We start from the raw sequence: 21,166 nt of genomic DNA on the forward strand, positions 1-21,166 counted from the left end.
TTGTGTGAGCATGGAACATTGGCTTCTTCACAATTGCCATGTAGCTTTAATTGTCGCATTAGTTGGCTTGACAAAGTAGCCAGTACTGAATGCCCTTTCAAAGAGCTTGTTTTCTATGGCATCTCTACTGCTGGTTGTTGTGGTTAAGCTTGCATCCTCCTTAGCCTTAATCCATGGAGCAATGGGCACAACTCTTGTAGCTCTTGCCTCTCCAAGTTTTGTATACTTGTCTTTAGGTTCTTTGTTTTTCCCTCTTTATCACGACATTCTTATTCGGACCACTAACTCACTAACATCCACTTCTAGGGATGCCTAGGTAGCCATTAAGATATTTGCCTCTACATTATTCTTGATATCTACACAATATCCTCATGTAGCATAGGCATTGGCATAGACACATGCATAGCAGCATTGGCATTCATATCCTTTGTTTGCATGCAAAGGTTACTCTTAGAGCTAGCCCTGCCAGTTTGGACTAAACCATTAAGCAGATTCTCTGTCAACTCGTCTCCATGCTCATGCCCTTAACTAGGACTCTAACTGGTGTTGATTGGATACCCTTAGCTACTAAGGCGTTGGATGTTGCATCCCCTGTCTCTTGGTTTGAGTGGAGGACTTCTACATCCTTGTCTTGGAGATTGTCTACTAGGTCTATTGCCTTTTGTCTTTTATCGAAGATGTAGTGCCTAGACATGTAAAGGTGGTTGTGAAGCCTCTTGCAATTAAGATCGATCATAAATCAATTGACGAGTGATTACATCTCATATCGAAATACTTGGTTCTAACAGTATAGTCTTTTGCGAGTATTGGATCTCATATGGAAATATTTGAAGTTATAGATGTGTGCTATAGGACTCCACATCCCATAATGAATGTGTGTCTCAAGACATATATATCCCCAAAACACCACCTCTTTTTTGCTTTGTTTTTTCTAAATTTAACGAGTCTTTTTTTTGCTTTTTCTCACTTCTTTTTTCTGTTTCTTTTTATTTTTCAACTCTGCTTCTTTTTTTCTTTTTCTTGTTATTTAAAAAAACACTTTTTTCATTGCTTTTTATTATTTTTTTAAACTACTTTTTTTGTAAGCCCTTCGCCTCGCCCCTCACCGCTCCTCCTTCTCCTCGTTGACCCTGTAGCTGCCGCCACCGCCCTTCCGGCTCTGTTTCTCCCACTGATCACGAGCCGCACCTTGGCAAACACCACGCTATGCACGTTGGCTAGTGTGTCATACAATCCCATCACGAGTCCCTTTCATATCGAACTGGTTGATCCCCTCCAGCTTGAGCCGGCTCGCCTCACCGCCGCCGCCGCCGCCTCCTCCTTCTCTTCCTTGTTGCTCGCCTCGCCTCCTCCTATTTGCTCTCCCCGCGCCCTCCTCCGCGGGTGCTGTCTGCAGACCTTAGTTTTCAGATCAAGGACACTCTCCACAAAAAAGCCCTTGGACAACAAGTTGTCAATGTTGCCCCCTCCAATCCCTTTGGGGTTGGCAGACCGGGTCGCATGTTGAGCAGAAACCTGAAGGCTTCATCCAAGAAGGCCTCTGAGACTGAGTGCTTGATTTTAACTACCTTGGGTGAGAGAGAGTGCGGTTGTGAGAGAGGGATTGCTTCTCACCATGACGATAAATGGGGGTGCGAGTGCAAGAGAAGCGATTTGAGAGCTTCCGGAGACGCATGATCTGTTTTCTTCTGATGATTAACAATGTCTCATGACTCTTCCTTCTAGTCCCTTTTTATGCCTCGATGTCCTAAATTCTTCCATTTTCATGGACAAGGCAATCTCATTCCTACCCGCCTGATCATCCAAGTCTCGTTACACATCAACTATCAATTTCCTATCTCAAACCATATGTAAAAGTGAAAGGAAGTAGACAAAATAGTGTCGAAGAAAGCATGTGTTGGAGGTATCACTCGACGAAGCTTCTACACAGACCCATCTTTTGCCCAATGCCCATGTACGCTACTTGCAATATATCCACTGGCTCTGCATGTAATCATAAGCATTGTGTGCTTTCATGAACCTGCATTAAACCTCACCACCGACACCCATCTAGGTACATTTCTAGATGGAGAAACCATGGCAAGCTCAAGCTTGGCTATGTATAAATATATATATTTTTACATACATATATGTGTGTGTGTGTGTGTGTGTGTGTGTGTGTGTGTGTTTCAAAAAAAAAAGTGTGTGTATATATATATATATATATATATATATGTATGTATGTATGTATGTATGTATGTTCACACACACACACACACACACACACACACATATATATATATATATATATATGTATGTGTATATGTATGTATGTATATAAACATACACATGTATTTATATATATACATATACATATATGTATATATGCATACATACATACACATTTATATATACATACATACATACATGCACGCACACATGCACACACGCACACACATATATATGTTACACGCACGTGCGTGCACACTTGTATTGTCTTGTTTTTTTAATGCGTAATAGTAAGTATAGAAATATATGTACAAATATTATTATTTTTTGCGAAAACCCATATTTATACTATCAATTCTCCACTCTGAAAATACGACTCTCAAACTCCAACCATTACCAATCACTTGCCACCTTACAATAGAACAAATGAGTTATACCTTTATTAATCCGAACGGATAGATGGACTTCAAGATGGATGATGGACTTGTCATCGTTGTCTAAAGTATAAGAAAAGTTTGACAAAGAGAGAAAACACACAACAAAGAGAATAACTTAAGAGTCTTCATAAAGAGATGATCCACACACAAAAAGTATGCACACTAAGGTCTACAATACACCTCAATACAAAAGAGCTAAGACACACACATCTTTGTGAGGAATTCAAGAGTAGAAAAAGATGTTAAAACGAATACTCAAATTGAACTCTTTGCTGAGAAATAATTATGGTTTACATAACATCAAGAGCACAACTTAGTTGAAGGTTTTTCAACAACGCCCCACCCACTTTTGTAAAGTTTCTTGAGAGAGAAGTAAATTTAAGGAAGCCTTAGCAAAAATAAGGTGTGATAAACATGTGAATTTGCCATTAATGATAAAAGTACGCATTTATAAGAGGTTTTATAAAGCCTTCATAAAATTACCTGAAAGCTTTATAAGAGGTTTAGACCATCATGGACTATAAACATTTCCCTTATAAGCCCCCTTAGTTTTATAAAAGCCTTGAGGATGCAACACATAGGTTTTGGGCATGTTACTTGTCTCCAAAAGGACGGGATCTAGAAGGAAGAAAGAGACAACATATAGGCTAGGAGAATAGTCTACCTTATTAAGCTATTCAATATACTAACTAGACAAAGCCAAATGTATGAGACTCACTCTGTACATACCTTAAAAACCTTTTAAGGCATAAACAATAAACCTTTAGAACTATATCTTTCCTATGTACCTAAGAATTTTAGCCTTTTAAGGTGTCTGATATCCAGCCTATGTAGTGTGTTGTGTGTGTGTGTACATACATACACATGTAAATATGCACATGTACATACACATTCGTTTATTTATTTATTACCTTTTGTCTGTGTGCACATAATAATATTTATAAATGTAAAAGCAGAATTTGTAATGTAATAATGTATATTACATGTACTCATGGACACTAGTGAGCAACTGCTTGGATTATGTACTACCATTCTTGAAATTAGAATGTTTGAACATGTGAAGAGCCAGCCTGACAGTTCTGTTTTTCAAAGTAAACCCGTATAATAAATACTATTGTAAATACTAAAAAATGACACATACTTGCAACTAGCAATCCACCCACGCCCACCCTCGCCTTAGAGAGAAAAATGGCGTGTCCATGTCCCTTCAAACCTTCAAAGATGCTGTGATACATTTGATTTGTGCCCCCTTTACAATTTTTGTGCCTGTTGGTTTCACACTACCTCAAAAGGGAGCAAGATAATTTCCTACTTAAGAGCAGCCCATACAGTATAGGCAAAATTGCTTTCAGAAAAAAGAATTGCTTCTAAAAAAAGCTTAGGTCTTCCTCCTCGAAACTTGTTTTTGGATTTTTTTCTCTTGAAGTGCTTGACCAATCAACTTTCCCTCCTCCTTCCCTTGCTGTTTTTGCTTTCGTATCCAACACTGCAATCTGCGACTTCACCCAACTTGGGCACGTGTAACTATCAATCCACAAGGCTTCCCCCGTTAATTTATGTTTGAAGTCTGGATATTTGGTGGTTTTCTGCATGAATAACACACAATGTACATAAGCTCTCTCTCTCTCTCTCATATTGTACTTCATGCGTGGTATTGTAGATCTACTAGCTGATTAGCAGGATGTTTTCTATAAAATATCCTTTTGCTTGACCACAGATTTAGATCAAGACCTGCATGGACTTTTAAGTTATGTATTTGGTCTCATAGGTCATTTTGGCCTTTTACAGGTGTTAATATAACTCTCTCTCTCTCTCTCTCTCTCTCTCTCTCTCTCTCTCTCAAGCGCACGCACACACGCACATGATAGCAGTGTGGACAAATTGAAACTCTTGCAGGACACCTACATGTCCAACTCCAAGAGAAGCTAGACAACCACAAAAGAGAAATCCCAAGTGATAAATTGTGGCAAACATAATTTGAAACTACAAGAGTCATCAGCTAGGCTTCACCTGTCTGACAACAGCTGTCTAAAGGACGGAACTCAAAAGAGAGAGAGAGAGAGAGAGAGAGAGAGAGAGCTTCACAGGCTTAGGCCAAGCTTGAATTGATGAGAGCTATCTTATTGTGTGTGTGTGCGCGCGCGTGTGCGCGCACGCAAGCGCCTGCGAGGGAGGGAGGGAGGGAGGGAGAGAGAGAGAGAGAGAGAGAAGGATGACAACCTTTGAGTTTCTATTGTCCCACCAATCAGACGGATTCGCGAAAAAAGCTTGCCACAACTTTTCTGTTTCTGCTGCTGCCTTGTATCTTTGGTCTACAACCATCCAACCTGAGAGTAAGTTCAAAAGCAAACTACGAAAAACCCAAATTCAAGTTTACTGAAACCAAAAAGCGGCACTGAAATGCAATACACTACTACGAATTCTTGATGTTTATCACTATGTTGCATGAACCCTATATGTAGAAAATGGCAGTTCACTATGTTTGCAGCCTGAAACACATTTGTAGGGGAAATGAGGAAACAGCGGTAAATGGGGGAAATGGCAGGAGAAATATTTTGCCAGTAACACATGGTGTTTCCCCTTGAAAACCCCCAGTTTCAGGGCAATATTAGCTTACTCTTTGTTCCTTCTCCTGAGCAATCTCCTTTCCCCTAATCTCCAATCAAACTCTCCAAATTTCTCACATCTTAATGTGTTTCTTCTTCTCTCTGTCTCTTCTCCTTATTCTACATATCCCCTGCTGACATGGCGTTTCCCTGTTTCAGGCCCCCTGAAATTGCCATTTCCATTTTTGTTTCCCCGTTTCCCGTAGCTAAGATGAACAGCGGAAGACTTGTATAAACACAATCACGCACTAGAAATCTATGCTAATATTGAATTAATTCCGAGAATTAAAGCCTAATTACGATACAGAAAGTACAATGGCAGTCTGGAAGTTTGAAATGATCAGCAGTCCAGAAGAAGTGCCCAAGTTGACGGATGTCACAGCTGCTACTCAAACGATGGGTGCCTTCTGCTGTTTCCAGCCTTCAAACACACACGTGAACTCTAGTAAGATTTTGGACTGCTGATGTGGCAAGCTGAATGACTGATGATCGTTGATTAGGCCAAAACCTGGCCGGTCCATTCATGGCTGCCCATGCTCAAAACAGGCTGCAAACTGTGCGCAAGTAATTTGAGCATTTCCATTCACTAGTGCACCTGCTCCTATTGATCATCAAAACCCTCTGCACATACTCCAAAGCATGAAACAATGGAAATGTGCAAGTCACCTTTCCATCAACCAGTGCACCTGCTCCTATGGATTACCAAAACTCTATGCACTATCTTAAGCAATCCTACGGATGAAAAAATCATCAACATATTCTGCAAAATCATCAACTAAAACCCGCATCCCTTGTCACCATTTGGTCCCTCCACTAGTCTTGATTAGCGTTTCAGACGCTGGGCGGAATCAAGGTGTGAACGGGGATTTTCCACACAAAAGAAAGCTAGAGCACTTAACTCGCATGGTTTGGCCTGCAAGATGGCCATACAGCATGAGCACCATGAGATTTTATCATTAAAGTGACTGTGTTTTCACATGAAGGTCTAGTCATATTATTATTTTGGACGTGGACAAGTGGACAAAAGAAGGCGCCTAGATGAAACTTGGGCACCAAGCCAGGAAAAGCATAAAAGTTGATATTTTTAGGCCAAAACTTGGAGCACAAGCCAAGGAAAGCATAAAGTTGATATTTTGGGCAAAGTCCAGCTGTTTTGGGAAAAAAGGAAAAAGCAAGGCAAATTTGGCCTATTGGTTTTTATTAAAAGGGGTTGGCTCTCTCTCTTTTTGCCATGCACATCCTTTTGGAGGCTTCTCTTTGCTGGCCGACTACAATTCACCCTCTCTTCTCTCTTGCGCTGGCCGTACAGCATATCTGCGACGGTTTCACCTCGCCGACTTGCTCCATGTGACTTCTACTAGGCTGGTCGACTTCTTCTAGGCCTCCCATAGTGCTGGTCAACTTCTTCTAGGGCAGCCACATGGCTGGTTTGAGATCTCTTCTGGTGCTGATTTTATGGCTCTATTTTGGGGCTGATTTGGCACGAAATTCGGGGCTGCTTTGGGCTCCGTACCGGCCTATTTTACGGACAGTTTATGAGCTGATTATGGGACTGTTTTGAGACAGTTTATCAAATGGACTTTAGTGCTGTGTTTGTATCTTGGCACGAAGTAGTTTACGTGTGCAAGATTTGTGCTAAGGCTTTGTGGAAAATCCGGTGTTGTGTGAATGGGAGAGTTAATTAGGGTTAGAGTTCATGTGGGAGACATACACAGAGAAACAAGGGAGAGAGAGAGAGAGAGAGAGAGTTGTGGGGATAAGTCAACTCATCAAGATGAGTGTGTGACTCCCCTATCACACATGTATATTGCACTAGTACACATAGTGCACTTAGTACATTAAAAGTACAAAGTGTACTATGTACTATAACTTATGGGCTTGTACACACTATAAGGGTGGGCATAGTGCCTTTACCCCAACAACCTCCCACTTAAAGGCAAAGTGCCCTTAAATGAAGGAAAAGAAAAAATCAGCATGTACATGATAATATACAAGGCCATATCAAGGCTGAAACTGGCCTCATCCAATGCCCATCAAGTGTCTGCAATGAGCAAACCGCTCCGGAGGCAAACTCTTTGTCAACAGATCAGCCGGGTTGTCATCCGTATGAATCTTAACAAGCTGAATTTGCTTGTTCTCTATCACCTCTCTGATGAAGTGATACTTCACATCCACATGCTTCGTCTTTGCATGAAAGACATGGTTCTTTGCCAACTGGATGGCACTCTGACTGTCACAATGCAACAATGGAATATCCCCTGTATAACCCATCAACCACTAACCGAGATAGCCATAATGCCTCCTTGCAAACCTCTGTGGCTGCAATATACTCGGCCTCTGTAGTAGATAAGGCTGTGCACTTCTGCATCCTGGATATCCATGCAACAGCACCTCCTGTGAATGTAAACACATAACCGGTAGTAGACTTCCGGTTATCTGGATGACCGGCATAATCGGAATCCGTGTAACCATGCACTAATGCATCCTGTTTGCCAAAACAAATGCACATATCCTGTGTGCCCTTCAGGTATCTCATGACACCTTTCACTGCTTCCCAATGCTTCTTGCCAGGGTTGGCCATGTATCTAGAAACCACTCCCACTGCAAATGCAATGTCCGGCCTAGTAGCAACCATGGCATACATGAGACTGCCACAAGCTGAAGCATACGGAATCTTAGCCATATCAGCCCTGCCACTATCTGACTGTCGGCTGTCCATAGCACTGAGTTTCACATATGGAGGCAAAGGAGTACTAGTCTTCTTCCCCCCGTCCATATTGAACCTCTGCAAAACTTTGCCAATGTATTCCTTCTGAGACAAATACAACACATGTTGATTTCTGTCCCGAAGTATCCGCATACCAAATGTGATTTGCATCACCCAAATCCTTCATATCAAAGGTTTGATGCAGCCTCTTCTTCAAGGCATCCATCTCTTTACGAGATTTCCCGACAATCAACATATCATCAACATACAAGATGAGGATCAATAGACTGCCATCCAAAGCTTTCTTGGTGTATAAGCAGTGATCTATGTCACTTCTCCTGAATTTCTGGGATTTCATGAATGTATCAAATTTATGATACCATTCTCTTGGTACCTGTTTGAGCCCATAAAGACTCTTTTTCAGCTTGCATACAAGCTTCTCCTTTCCACTTACTGCATAACCCTCTGGCTGTTGCATATATATCTCCTCATGGAGATCACCGTGAAGAAAAGCAGTCTTCACATCCATCTGAATCAAATCCAAATCATCATGAGCAACCAAAGCTAATACAGCTCTAAGTGTGGTCATTTTGACCACTGGAGAGAAGATCTCATCAAAGTCCACACCATATTCCTGCTTGAAGCCCTTAGCCACTAACCTGGCTTTGTATCTTGGCTTTGCATCAGGTGCAACTTTGAGCCTGTAAACCCACTTGCATGGCAAAACCTTCTTGCCTACAGGTAAATGCACCAACTTCCATGTTCCATTTTTGTGCAGAGAATCCATCTCTGACTTCATGGCACGCTCCCAAAGAGCCTTGTCTGCCCTCTGTAAAGCCTTCTTATAACATGAGGGCTCCCCACAGTCAGTGAGCATCAAGTAGTCAACCCCTGGAACAAACCTGTCAGGGGCTCTGGAGGGTCTTGTGGACCTCCGTACCCAATGACCATCATCTGCAGGTTGCTGTCCAGCCTGCATATCACCCATTGGTGGCTCCTGTTCCATGCCATAAGGCTGAAATATCATGCCCGGTATTTCCTCTAACTGTGGCATATCCATAGGGATATCTTCTGCCATCTCTGGCTGTCCATTTGGACCATTTTCAGCACCATTTAAGGGCTGGTTTTGCTGCTGTAATGGCTGATTTACAGTCCTTGGTTGTTGTCCATGATGTCCATCATCATCAAAGATGACTCTGCTAGGCTCCTGTTGCCTTGCAGGCTCCTTATACATGCATGTTTCATCAAAAATGACATCATTGCTGCGTATAATCTTTTTATTCACTGGATCCCAAAGTCTATACCCCATTTCACCTCTGTCACCATATCCTAGGAATATGCATTTGTGAGACTTAGGATCAAGTTTGGTGCGCATTTCCCTGCGTATGTGCACGTACGCAACGCAACCAAACACTCTCAAGTGCTTGTATGACGGAGGCTTCCCTGTCCATACTTCCTCTGGCACTTTCCCACCAAGCCTCGTGTTAGGTGACCTGTTTATAAGATGAACGGCTGTCATAACAGCTTCGGCCCAAAAACCATGAGGTAATGCAGCATGTGTCAACATAGAACGGACCTTCTCCTGAATGGTCCTGTTCATCCTCTCTGGAGTCCCGTTTTGTGGAGGATCATAAGGAGTAGAGAGCTCCCTCTTGATGCCTTTCGCATCACAAAAGTCCTGAAATTGTTTGGACATATACTCTCCACCATTGTCGGAACGCAAAGCCTTCAATGTTTTGCCAGTTTGATTCTCAACAAGAGCAACAAACTTTTCAAACACTGAGAATGTATCACTCTTCAAACGAAGAGGATAAACCCACACCTTGCGTGTGGCATCATCAATAAAAGACACAAAGTATTTTGCCCCTCCCAAAGAAAGCTGAGGCATCTCACATACATCTGTATGCACAAGCTCTACCTGAGCATCTTTCTGTCCAAGAGCTTTCTTGTGGGGGCACTGGAGTTGCTTGCCATACATACAATGCTCACAAAACTGAAAACTTAAAACCTTAAGAGAAGGCAAGTAACCCAAACGAGACAATTGCTCCATTCCCTTGACACTCATGTGTCCCAACCGGCTATGCCACATAGAGATTTCCGGCAGCTCGGTTGCATTTACATTAGCATGGTGACAAACACCTGCATGCATGAAGTAAAGAGTGTCCACCTTAGAACCTCTGGCAACAACCAGTGAGCCCTTACTAATCTTCCACTTTCCACGACCAAATGTGGTAACATAATCAGCATCATCAAGCTGTCCAGTAGAAAGCAGGTTCTTCTTGATCTCAGGCACATGCCTGACATCATGGAGCATAAGCTGTGAGCCATCTGAAAATACAAGCCTCACATCACCTCTGCCAAGAATCTTGCATGCATGGTTATCACCCAAATAAACTACTCCTTCATTGCCAGCAGTATACCTGACAAACAAGTCTCTGCAACCTGTGACATGAAAGGAGGCACCTGAATCAATGATCCATGAGTGCATACCATGACCATTTCCTGTAAGAAGTGAATGGGCATCAAGTGAAGACGTGAATAGGACCTCATCCTCATTGTCACCTGCATGTGACACATTGATTTCTTCAATTTTGACTCCACTTTTGCCCTTTGGCTTCGCATCTTTGGCTTCATCTTTGTCTTTGTCTTTGCCTTTTCCCTTTTCCTTTTGATCATTTTTCCATTTGTAGCATTGCTTTTTGATGTGTCCCTTCTTGCCACAATAATGGCATTCCAAGTCCTTTTTGGAGCGGGACTTGCTCCTTCCCCGTTCTTGGCTTTTATCCCTTTGCTGGGATCTCCCACGTGCATTCATTGCATTGGACTTTCCAACAGAGTTGTTTTTCCTGTTCATCTCTTCTTGAAGAAGAGCACCCTCAACATCTGCATATGACAGCATAGCATTCGAATTGCTAGTGGCTGTCCTGAATGTGTCCCAACTCTCTGGCAAAGTGCATAAGAGAAAGGTGGCTTTGAACTCATCGTCCATTGCCAACTTTTGATTTATAACTTGGCTGACAATACCATTAAACTCATTTAGATGGGCTGTCATAGACGCCCCTTCCTTCATCTGAAGACCTATGAGTTTCTTCAACCAATACACTTTGCTTGAGGCACTTTGTTGGGCATACAAGTCCTGCAATCTCTGCCACATTCCCAAAGCTGTCTTCTCTTCACGAATGCTGAAAAGTAAAGAGTCTGACACAGACAACATGATAGTAGATCTTGCCAGCTCATCCATATCTTCCCACTCTTCAGCAGCAAGAGAAGCAAGCATTACACCCCTTTCTTTGATAGGCTTGTGCTGCTTCTTCTGGAGCAACACATTATAGCACTGGGTTTGCCAAATATCATAGTTATGTGAGCCTTTAAGCTTCTTGATGTGAAGCAATGAAGAGCTCTCACCTGTGGTTGCCATAGCAATATGCAACCTGTCAATGCTTGACTCCTTGCAAAATGTGCAAACACTGCACCAAAAGCACACAAAGTGCTCACAGTTGTTCTCCCAAGCTTTATCTCCCACTGCGGAAGCACAAATGCAACTTTTCTCCACTGTATGTGATGAAATCACAAAAATCTGGTTGCTGCAGATTTAGGACAGCACCTTAAATGTGCTCTGTTGCCCTTCCAAAGTACTGTACAACAGTACCAAGTGCTCACCAATGATGTACCAAACCTGTACCGGCAAGTACAGCAGCTGAAATTGAGATTTTTACTCACTCAAATCAATGTGCAGCCATGCCAAAACTTGTACAAAGCTGTACCAAATCTGTACCAACAGGTACAGTAGCAATAAATGCTCTCCTGGCTGTCCAAAAGAGTGAAAATGAGACTTTTACAGTCCCGAACACTGCATACAACAGTCCCGAACAGAAATTGGGCAAAAGCCCCTTGACTGCAAGCTGATTTCTGAGGATTCAAGGCATAAAAGTCTTGCCTGCTGCTTTGCCAAGCTCAACAAGCATAAAATCTTGAAAAGCCCCTTGATTTAAGATCAATTTCTGATCATACATGGTACGTTGACGCACATGGAGGCATCCAGAGTGTTCACAGTGCTTCCCCCTGGCCACATATACATCCAATACATGAAAGCCCCTTGATTTACAGGCACATTGAGTGCTTGACAGGCATCAACACATTGCCCAAAGCATCAAATGCGATTGCCTGCATGCAAATCAATCCAATCGGCACAAAAGCCCCTTGATTTGCACTGCAATTTGCTGCAATTTTGCCCGAATGTGCGATTTCTCACATCATACAGCATGTATGAATGCCCAATTGCACAAATACATCAAAAGCCCCAAATTTTGACATCCAATTTCCTGCAAATTGATCCTGATTGTGACCAATGTCACCCAATTTTGCTCAAAAATTGAGCAATTCGGCACCTGAACCTGCTCAATTGATTGAATTGATAAGAAATTCCCAAAATTGAAGGCAAATACCTCTTAATTTTTTGAATTTCTCTGAGATTTGCAAGCTGAATTTCTTTGTGTTGATGCTGTTGCAGAAAAAAGGGAGGGGGCACGTCTAATGCTGCTGTTGCTGCTGCAAAAGGGTGTTGCACGTGTGTTGTGCACATATAATGGACGAAATCTCCCTTTCATGAAACTTGTACAAGAGATTCTTGTCGGGCACAAAACTGGCGCGACAGATATATAGAAATACGTCCTGGTCTTCCTATGGAGTGACAGTCCCATAGGTAAGACACCATCCTAGCCATACACGGGTGGCACCAACAAGCTCCCCTCCATACAGCACGAAGCAAGTCACACATGGGTGACACAAAACTGGTTCCCGTCCATGTGACGCAGCACTGGTCACACACGGGTGGCACTGATCTGGCTCCCATCCATGTGACACCAAAAGATTGGCCCTTTTACATGGGACACTAGCCTGGCCCCATGTGAACATGGCACAAATCTGGCTGCTCTATGGAGTGACAGTTCCATAGAAATAGCTCCAAAAATGGAGATGGACCAAATGGTGACACGGAAACCCTGGAGAGCATGTACAGTTTCATGGAAGGGTCGTTGCCCTGATGGACCATATGGACATGTGAAGCATGTTTGGCTTGGACATGTGTATGGATCATAGGGATGGTGCCCTTATGCAATCCAATGGCATGGCAAGATGTTTTGTGGCTATGTATGCTACTTCTTTATTTTTGCAAGTACTACAGCTACTTATGAATTTATGGATATTTTGAGCCACAATTGGCTCTTGTGCCTGTGTCTAGTTATTATCCGGCTTATGAATTTATGGATATTTGGGACACAGTTGGCTCATGTGCCTGTGTTTGGCTATTATTAGAGTTGTTGACTCATGATATGGATACAGTTTGTTTCTTGATACAGTTGGCTCTTGTGCTTGTATCTGGATTTATGGATCGTAGATCTGGATTTATGGCTTTAATGCATTGATTATGAAATATTATGGATAGACAATGGATTTGCTATTCTTGAAGGATATTTAAGTGGTATCAGAATTCTACAGTTGCGGACAACTGCTTTATAAGACGGCGGGGATGTCACCATTTGGTCCCTCCACCAGTCTTGATTAGCGTTTCAGACACTGGGCGAAAACAAGGTGTGAACGGGGATTTTCCACAAAAGAAAGCTAGAGCACTTTACGGCATGGTTTGGCCTAAAAGATGGCCATACAGCATGAGCACCATGAGATTTTTTCATTAAAATGACTTATTATATTTGTAAGTCAGTGATTTCACATGAAGGGCTGGTCATATTATTATTTTGGGCATGGACAGGTGGACAAAAGAAGGCGCCTAGATGAAACTTGGGCACCAAGCCAGGAAAAGCATAAAAGTTGATATTTTTGGGCCAAAACTTGGAGTACAAGCCAAGGAAAGCATTAAGGTGATATTATGGGCAAAGTCCAGCTATTTTGGGAAAAAGGGAAAAAGCAAGGCAAATTTGGCCTATTGGTTTCATTAAAAGGGGCTGGCTCTCTCTCTTTTTGCCATGCGCATCCTTTTGGAGGCTTCTCTCTGCTGGCCGACTACAGTTCACTCTCTCTGTTCTCTCTTGCGCTGGCCGTACAACATATCTGGGACTGTTTCACCTTGCCAACTTGCTCCATGACTACTACTAGGCTGGTCCACTTCTTCTAGGCCTCCCATAGTGCTGGTCGACTTCTTCCAAGGCAGCCACATGGCTGGTCGCTTTCTCCCGGAGCTTGACATGGCTGGTCCAATCTTTTCTGGGCTGTTTTGGGACTGTTTCGGGACTGTTTTGGGCTGATTTGAGAGCTCTTCTAGTGCTGATTTTATGGCTCTGTTTTAGGGCTGATTTTGCACAAAATTCGGGGCTGTTTTGGGCTCCATACCGGCCTGTTTTATGGACAGTTTATGAGCTGATTATGGGACTGTTTTGAGACAGTTTATCAAATGGACTTTGGTGCTGTGTTTGTACCTTGGCACGAGGTAGTTTATGTGTGCAAGATTTGTGCTGAGGCTTTGTGGAAAATCCGGTGTTGTGTGCACCAGCACCTTGGTATCTTGTAAAATCTTCTCTATCTATAAAGAAGTTCCTACGGGGGGCCGCCGTTCCGGCTCAGTGCGGTGTTATTGTATTGTTTATGGTTCTTCTGCTGTGTTATCATGCTCTGTGTTTGGTATTTGAAGTGTTGGTCTATTATTATTGTCGTACCAGGATCCCGCTATTTGTGACATCACCTTTTTCTTCCGTGCCTACGCATGCTTGGACCAATGTCTACCAAAGCCATTTCAAACTTAGAATGTGCAACAAAATCCAGGTCACGTATATCCTTCCACAAGAGAAGCAATGACAATACGTAAGCCCGGAAATCCTTGAAAGAGGACTGATGTGTCGGTTGGAAGCGTGGAAAGTTGTAAATGTGGTTGGGATCCTGCGTTTGGAGTTTGTAGAACTCAAAACTTGACCATCTTCATTCATGTGGCATATATGTTGGTTCCATTTTGTAGGAGAGGTGCACTGGCATATAAATCTGAGTAATGCTTTTTGGTCAACCACTGTGTTCTCCGCTCAGACTGTTGTTCATACCATCCTTCAGTTTATGCCACTCTTGCTTCTATGATTTTGTACCCTTCCCGCTGCTCAGAACGGTGTTCACTTCTCCATCTCTTGTAGCATCTGTGAATAATAAAAGTGACCATCCTTACCTCCAAAAGATCCACAAGACAAGGATTTGAGAGATTAGCATCTTGTGCCATTGTGTCCCATAGTGCCTTTGCTCTTGATGAGGACCATAATTCCATGGTACCTACGTATTGAGTCGTCGTACATAAGCCAGGAATATTCGATGGACATCATCTTTTGGTAAGACTAGTTTGGAGGGGATCGCAGGGAAGAATTTGCCTTACAGCCTTATCTTGATTTGAGTCATTCGCCACTCACTTGAGCTACACTACATCATCAATCAGCTATCTCCTACACCTAGTACAAAGGTCAGGCTCCAAGGATCACTTCGCTGAGAAACATGTCAATTATCCACAGGTCATAGAAGCAGAAAGATCGCATTGGAAAACCTACCTCTTCCAATAATCCCATGAATGGCCAAAAGAGTGAGACATGACAGTCACAAAGCAAGTTAAACCAATTAACTTATCCTCCTCAAACTTGTCTTTCAAGGCTTCACGGGACACTAGATAAGGGTGCAGAGGATCTCCAACCAAAGTTACAGAATGATGAAGATTACCACGGAGAAGAAGATGAATTTTGAAATTGATTATGATACTTGGAAGCACACTCAGAATGTTCTCCCACCCTTGCCTATGCTGCTAGACAACCTGTTTGCACACGTCGAGCCTAAATCCTCAAGCCACAAAAACATATGCAGAAGATGAAAAACAATGCTTCATCACAGTAATGATGATATCTTTGATAGCATCGAGTCTTGGGAATATGATTTCATCATTGAAGGTGAAATACATCAAAAACTAGACCTTCTATACAAGACTGTAAGGCAGATTCTTTCCTTCGATCCCTTAAGTAAACCAGTCTTACCAAGGATGATATCCACTAGATACTCCTAGCTTGTGTACCACGACTTAGTATGTAGGTAACCATGGAATTAGTCCTCATCAAGCGCAAAGGCACTATGTAACACAGTGGCGTGAGATACTAATCTCTCGATTCCTCACCCTACGGATCTCTTAGAGATAAGGATGGTCACTTTCATTATTATCTTGGGTAACCTAACACCCTTGCATAAGCAAGCAAGGGTGTGAGGTCATGTGGCTCAAGGTTAAAAAAAGTTGGGCAACGCTATAGCTCATGCTTGAGCGCTGGACAACGCTATAGCTAGCATTGGACGGCGTTTTAAAAAAAAGCTGGACGACTCTAAAGCTGGCCGAATATTTGGTCAAAGTCTACCAGATCAACAGTAGCAGAAGAGCCTACTATCCACTATAATAGGTAGCTGGGTTGTTGGAAAGTATGTAAGAATCATCCTTTCAAGCAAGAGCATGGCGACTCTCCTGTGTTTTCTTCCACTACATAGGTCTAGTGAGCCCACCGTACATATACATGTAAGGGTTCGCATGCATCTACGAAGCTGCCGATGGGAACATGACTTCATACGAGGACAACACACAACTCTACTTCAATGATACAACCAACGAGGCCATATACAAGGATGTGTATTCATACAATAGCAGGGGCCAGCAGTGCGGGACACATTCAATAACAACGCTCGCTTATTCACAAACAACACTCTACTTGGCAGCTACAACGACACCAACGATTACAGCAGCACAGTGCTGAGTTCAACTTGCCCTTCTCGAACTCCTCGCAATCCATTGCCAGCAGCATCGCCACTGCTTTCTCTGCAGTTGCTTATAGCCTGTTCAGGCGGCCGGTTCGAGTGTTGGCGCCAGTAGCAAACGCACACCATGTGGTTCACGTGGCCCTAGTGGTTATTTTTAAAATAAACAATAGAAATTTTAATATAAATGCCAGTGGTGGATTTTTTTTTTTTGGAAGCCTCTCACTAGAGCGTTTTCCTTGGGTAGCCTAAGCTACTTGCGGAAAAGCAAGCGACTACAACAGGCCATGTGGCAACCTACCAAGGTGAAATATAACAAAAAATAAAGCGCACGCTTTATTAGACAATGAAGCACATGCACATTGAATATAGCAAAAAATAAAATGCTAAAGAAAGCAAAGCACGCACCATACAAGTACAAAATTCAACAGGTCTAAGGTAAAAAAATTGGCACACGCTAATTCGACGTTCATCATCGTCACAAGTCCAACCGCCGCAACTACAACGACACCAACGATTACAACAGCACAGTGCTGAGTTCAACTTGCCCTTCTCCAACTCTTCGCAATCCATTGCCAGCAGCATCGCCACTGCTTTCTCTGCAGATGCCTGAGGCCTCTTATAGCCTGTTCAGGCGGCCGGTTTGAGTGTTGGCGCCAGTAGCAAACGCACACACCATGTGGTTCACATGGCCCTAGTGATTATTTTAAAAATAAACATAGAAATTTTAATATAAATGCCAATGGTGGATTTTTTTGTTTTTGAAGCCTCTCACTAGAGCGTTTTCTTTGGGTAGCCTAAGCTACTTGCTGAAAAGCAAGCGACTACAACAGGCCATGTGGCAACCTACCAAGGTGAAATATAACAAAAAATAAAGCGCACGCTTTATTAGACAGTGAAGCACATGCGCATTGAATATAGCAAAAAATAAAATGCTAAAGAAAGCAAAGCACGCACCACACAAGTACAAAATTCAACGGGTTTGAGGTTTAAAAACTGGCACACGCTAATTCGACGTTCATCATCGTCACAAGTCCCCCCCCCCCCCCCCCCCGGGACATTTCCACTCTCGCCAACCCCCACCCATAATCGCCTGCAACGCTAGTCTTCTCCTTCGCTCGTATGCTTGCCGCTATTGTTTCTTGTCATCATGCTTGTCGCGAGTACACCCGCTCCATGCCTATGCTTGTTGTGTGGCCACTAGCACCATCAATTGGTCGTCGTTGCCGTGTGCCACTGCCAATGAAAAAAGAACTTGGTTGCCGTTTGCTGTAGTCACTGAGAGAAAGGACTTGGTCGTCGTCTACTACCAGTGAAGAGAAAGGAAGAGGAGAGCAAGCCTGGGTCACTGTTTGCTGCTAGAGAGAAAAGAGTACCCAAAGAACATGGTCAGTTTTCTACTTTTGATTCTTGATCTAGGCGTTTTGCATACACAAATAGAGAGAGTATTCGGATGAGCAGCCCTTGGTTTACTCCTACTTGCACTTGCATTTCATACTTGAAGGGCTTATTTCATACTTGGGTCAGTAGACCGAGGGCAACACACAACGCGGCTAGGTCGAGGGAAAAATAGAGTTGGACATCTTTCTCTCTCTTTTTTTTTCGTAATAGAAGATATATTACCAAAAATTACTTTACAAATGGCCACATGGCCCCCATATGATGTACTAGCTTTCCCTCACTAATTACTCCGAACCACAGGTGTAGCTCGACACATCTCTCTCTCTCTCTCACATGCACTCTGCACTGTAGTGCATGGTGACAAGATGGCTCATCATCATCAGTGCAACATTGTACATTATTAGTATCTTTTAGGATGATAATTGTTGTACGTCATGACCCCATTGTAATCCTCAGTCCAGGATAAGTCAAGCATGAGCTACGTAGGTCAATCTCAGCCTTAGACAATTAGTCAGTCAATCCAAGTCCCTTAACCCACTTGAAGAGATGCATTCATGCATGCAGAGTCAGTAGAAGCCTTAGGGTTTGCATTAGAAAGCACTCTGCATAATGCATAGCATTCATCCACTGCATTTTGACCATGGTAGAAGCCTTCAAATACCATCTAGCATTCATTAGAATTTACCCAGTATTATTCCCATATTTTACAGTATTTTTTGGGCATTTTTACATCATTTATTTATTTTATCCAAGATGGATGCAGTCGGCAAACTCTATAGCCAGCCAACTAGCATCATCTATCCATATAAATAGCTGAGCATATAATCCATTCATTCATTCATATCATATTCAACATTGAAGAACTCAACAGCACAAGGAGCATAAGCGATTGCAGAATTCATCACATCAGCCTTCAGCTTTTTCCTCATCAGCATCTAGGAGCATCGACGCTTGAGCAATTCAACCTCCACTCAGTAAAATACAGCATCTACAACATTCAGCCTACAATACCCCTTGCGTTTTCAGCATTCATACAGTTTTCAGCATCCTTCTCTCTCTCTCTCTCTCTCTCTCTCTCTCTCTCTCTCTCTCTCTCTCTCTCTCTCTCTCTCTCTCAAATCTCTTAAAGTTTGAAGTCTTAAAGTGGATTGCTAAACTCGCGAAACTCAAGATACAGAAGAAGACGGTGTGAGCATTTGTGTGACAGGATCCTCAATTACAAATACTTCCGCTGCATGTTACATTGGTATCAGATTCAGATTGTCCACACACAACGTATCGTAGCGTGAGGGCATCCTTGGATGGTCAAATTACGTTCCGGTACAACCACCGACTTCAGCATCATGTCTACAGAGGAGAGTACCCATCAGCTAGAAGACGTCTCCCCTGAAGGAGACCTTGCTCTTCCAACTATATAGCAAACACCATAGCTCTACTCAGAGCTCAGAACAAGCTTCTCATGGAGCACCTCCAACTCTTGGAGGCAACAACAACACGTCCTCCTCCGCCTCCAGCAACCCCTAACTACATCTCCCTCTTCTTTCAGATGGAACAACGAAAAGAAGACGAGGCTAGACAGAGAAGAAAAAGCTGAACCTGAAGCAAGAAAGCAGTAAGAAAAAGCAGATAGACGGGACTATGAGAAAGCCCAAGGCAGGATTGAAGAAGACCAACATCAGGCTAAACTCGCCGCTCGGGAGCACCACCGAGGGCTGGATCGAGGAGAACGTATGTTACTGGAGCACCAAAGGGAAAAGGAGGCCATGCATCTTAGATACCAGCACCTCTCTTCAGTTTCCCTAGTCTTAGGTGCCACCAACCAGTAGCCCGCGACATCGACTACCGTCATTCGAAGTCAACCGAATTTTAGTAAGTATGATGGTAAGTGTGATCATTTAGCAATTAATCAGTTTATTCATCAATTTACTACTCATTTTCCATTAGCTAGGATCATCCTAATTGATAGAAGACGGTCCACCGCATAGGCGAACTCCCACTTCATTTTTTATCTCAATGCAAGTCGAGAAAAGGATCATATCACCTTCTACTATTATCGTTTGCAACACTTGCCATGGCACTATCATGTCACATTTGAAGATATGATCCAAACACACTTTTGGCGAACCCCGGTACCTCTATATTATCACCATACTCCTATCCTCAATCGTCAGCTTCAACGTTTTGTAAATAATCTAAAATCTTACGACAACCAAATTCCACCTAGCCCACAAAAAGTAGAGAACTATCGGTTCCATTGTCTCATATACTTCTTTTCATGTCCAAGTCACATGTGTTGGAAAGACAAGCATAAGTGTCTGAAGTCAATTCGCTTATGTCGGATGGACAAGCATAAGAGTCAAATCATTATTTTTCTAGAGAAGGGTGGAGAATATCATGTGAATTTTTCTTAAAGTTCTATACCACTCATGCACTGTATACTCACATTCGCGCACTTTTAACAATACTTTGAACCTCGACATCGACAACCCTCCCCAATCAACTCAATGCTATTCTATTTTGTGATACATATAAGCAGGTGGGTGCTTGCACCATTCAAGCACATGCTTCAAGCACCCTTACTTGTTTTTCCCACGCACATGCATTCACACTGACCTCTGTACTCTCAACATCGACTGTCCATCACACACCACCCACTAGCCTCACCAACCAACATGTTTCGTACCTTCACCACCAAAAAAACTCTCCAAAAGGTTCTCTCAAGCCTTACTAAGCCAACATCAGTTACCTAGGTCCGAGAACGGACCTAGAACCGATGGGAGAGAATGTTAACTCAAGGTTAACACGGATCAAGGTTAACACGGACCACCGACATGCATCAATAATGCACACACTTGCATCTACAAAAAGCTTACACCCTAATTATAGAAGTGTGTATTAGTCACAAGTGGAGATGAGCCATCTACAATGAGCTAAGAGCATGCACAAGCAATGTAGAGGCACTAAAGGACGTACACACGTAACGGGGACTGCCTAAAAGATCCGTGTCCACCCTCACTTATGTGTCGTGCATCCAAGCACGA

The 21,166-nt window shown here is 42.8% G+C and overlaps 1 protein-coding gene across 2 annotated transcripts in view; it reads right to left on the reverse strand.

Moving 5' to 3' along the window:
• Nucleotides 1-3,655: 3,655 nt before the first annotated feature.
• Nucleotides 3,656-21,166, reverse strand: part of LOC147605526 (protein OSB2, chloroplastic-like) — a 68,418-nt gene continuing 50,907 nt past the window's right edge. Inside the window, exons 6-7 of one of the 2 annotated variants that reach the window (XM_086793230.1) lie at nt 4,866-4,957; nt 3,656-4,231 (exon numbers count right to left, since the gene is read on the reverse strand). In XM_086793230.1, coding sequence (XP_086649356.1) covers nt 4,013-4,231; nt 4,866-4,957 — 311 coding nt within the window. In that variant the 3' untranslated portion in view covers nt 3,656-4,012. The remainder of the gene's footprint in view (nt 4,232-4,865; nt 4,958-21,166) is intronic. The other variant, XM_086793231.1, reaches the window with a different exon arrangement.

This window comes from Cibotium barometz, chromosome 59 (genome assembly GCF_041138505.1).
Source record: "Cibotium barometz isolate CiBa-2024 chromosome 59, ASM4113850v1, whole genome shotgun sequence".
Lineage (NCBI taxonomy): Eukaryota > Viridiplantae > Streptophyta > Polypodiopsida > Cyatheales > Cibotiaceae > Cibotium > Cibotium barometz.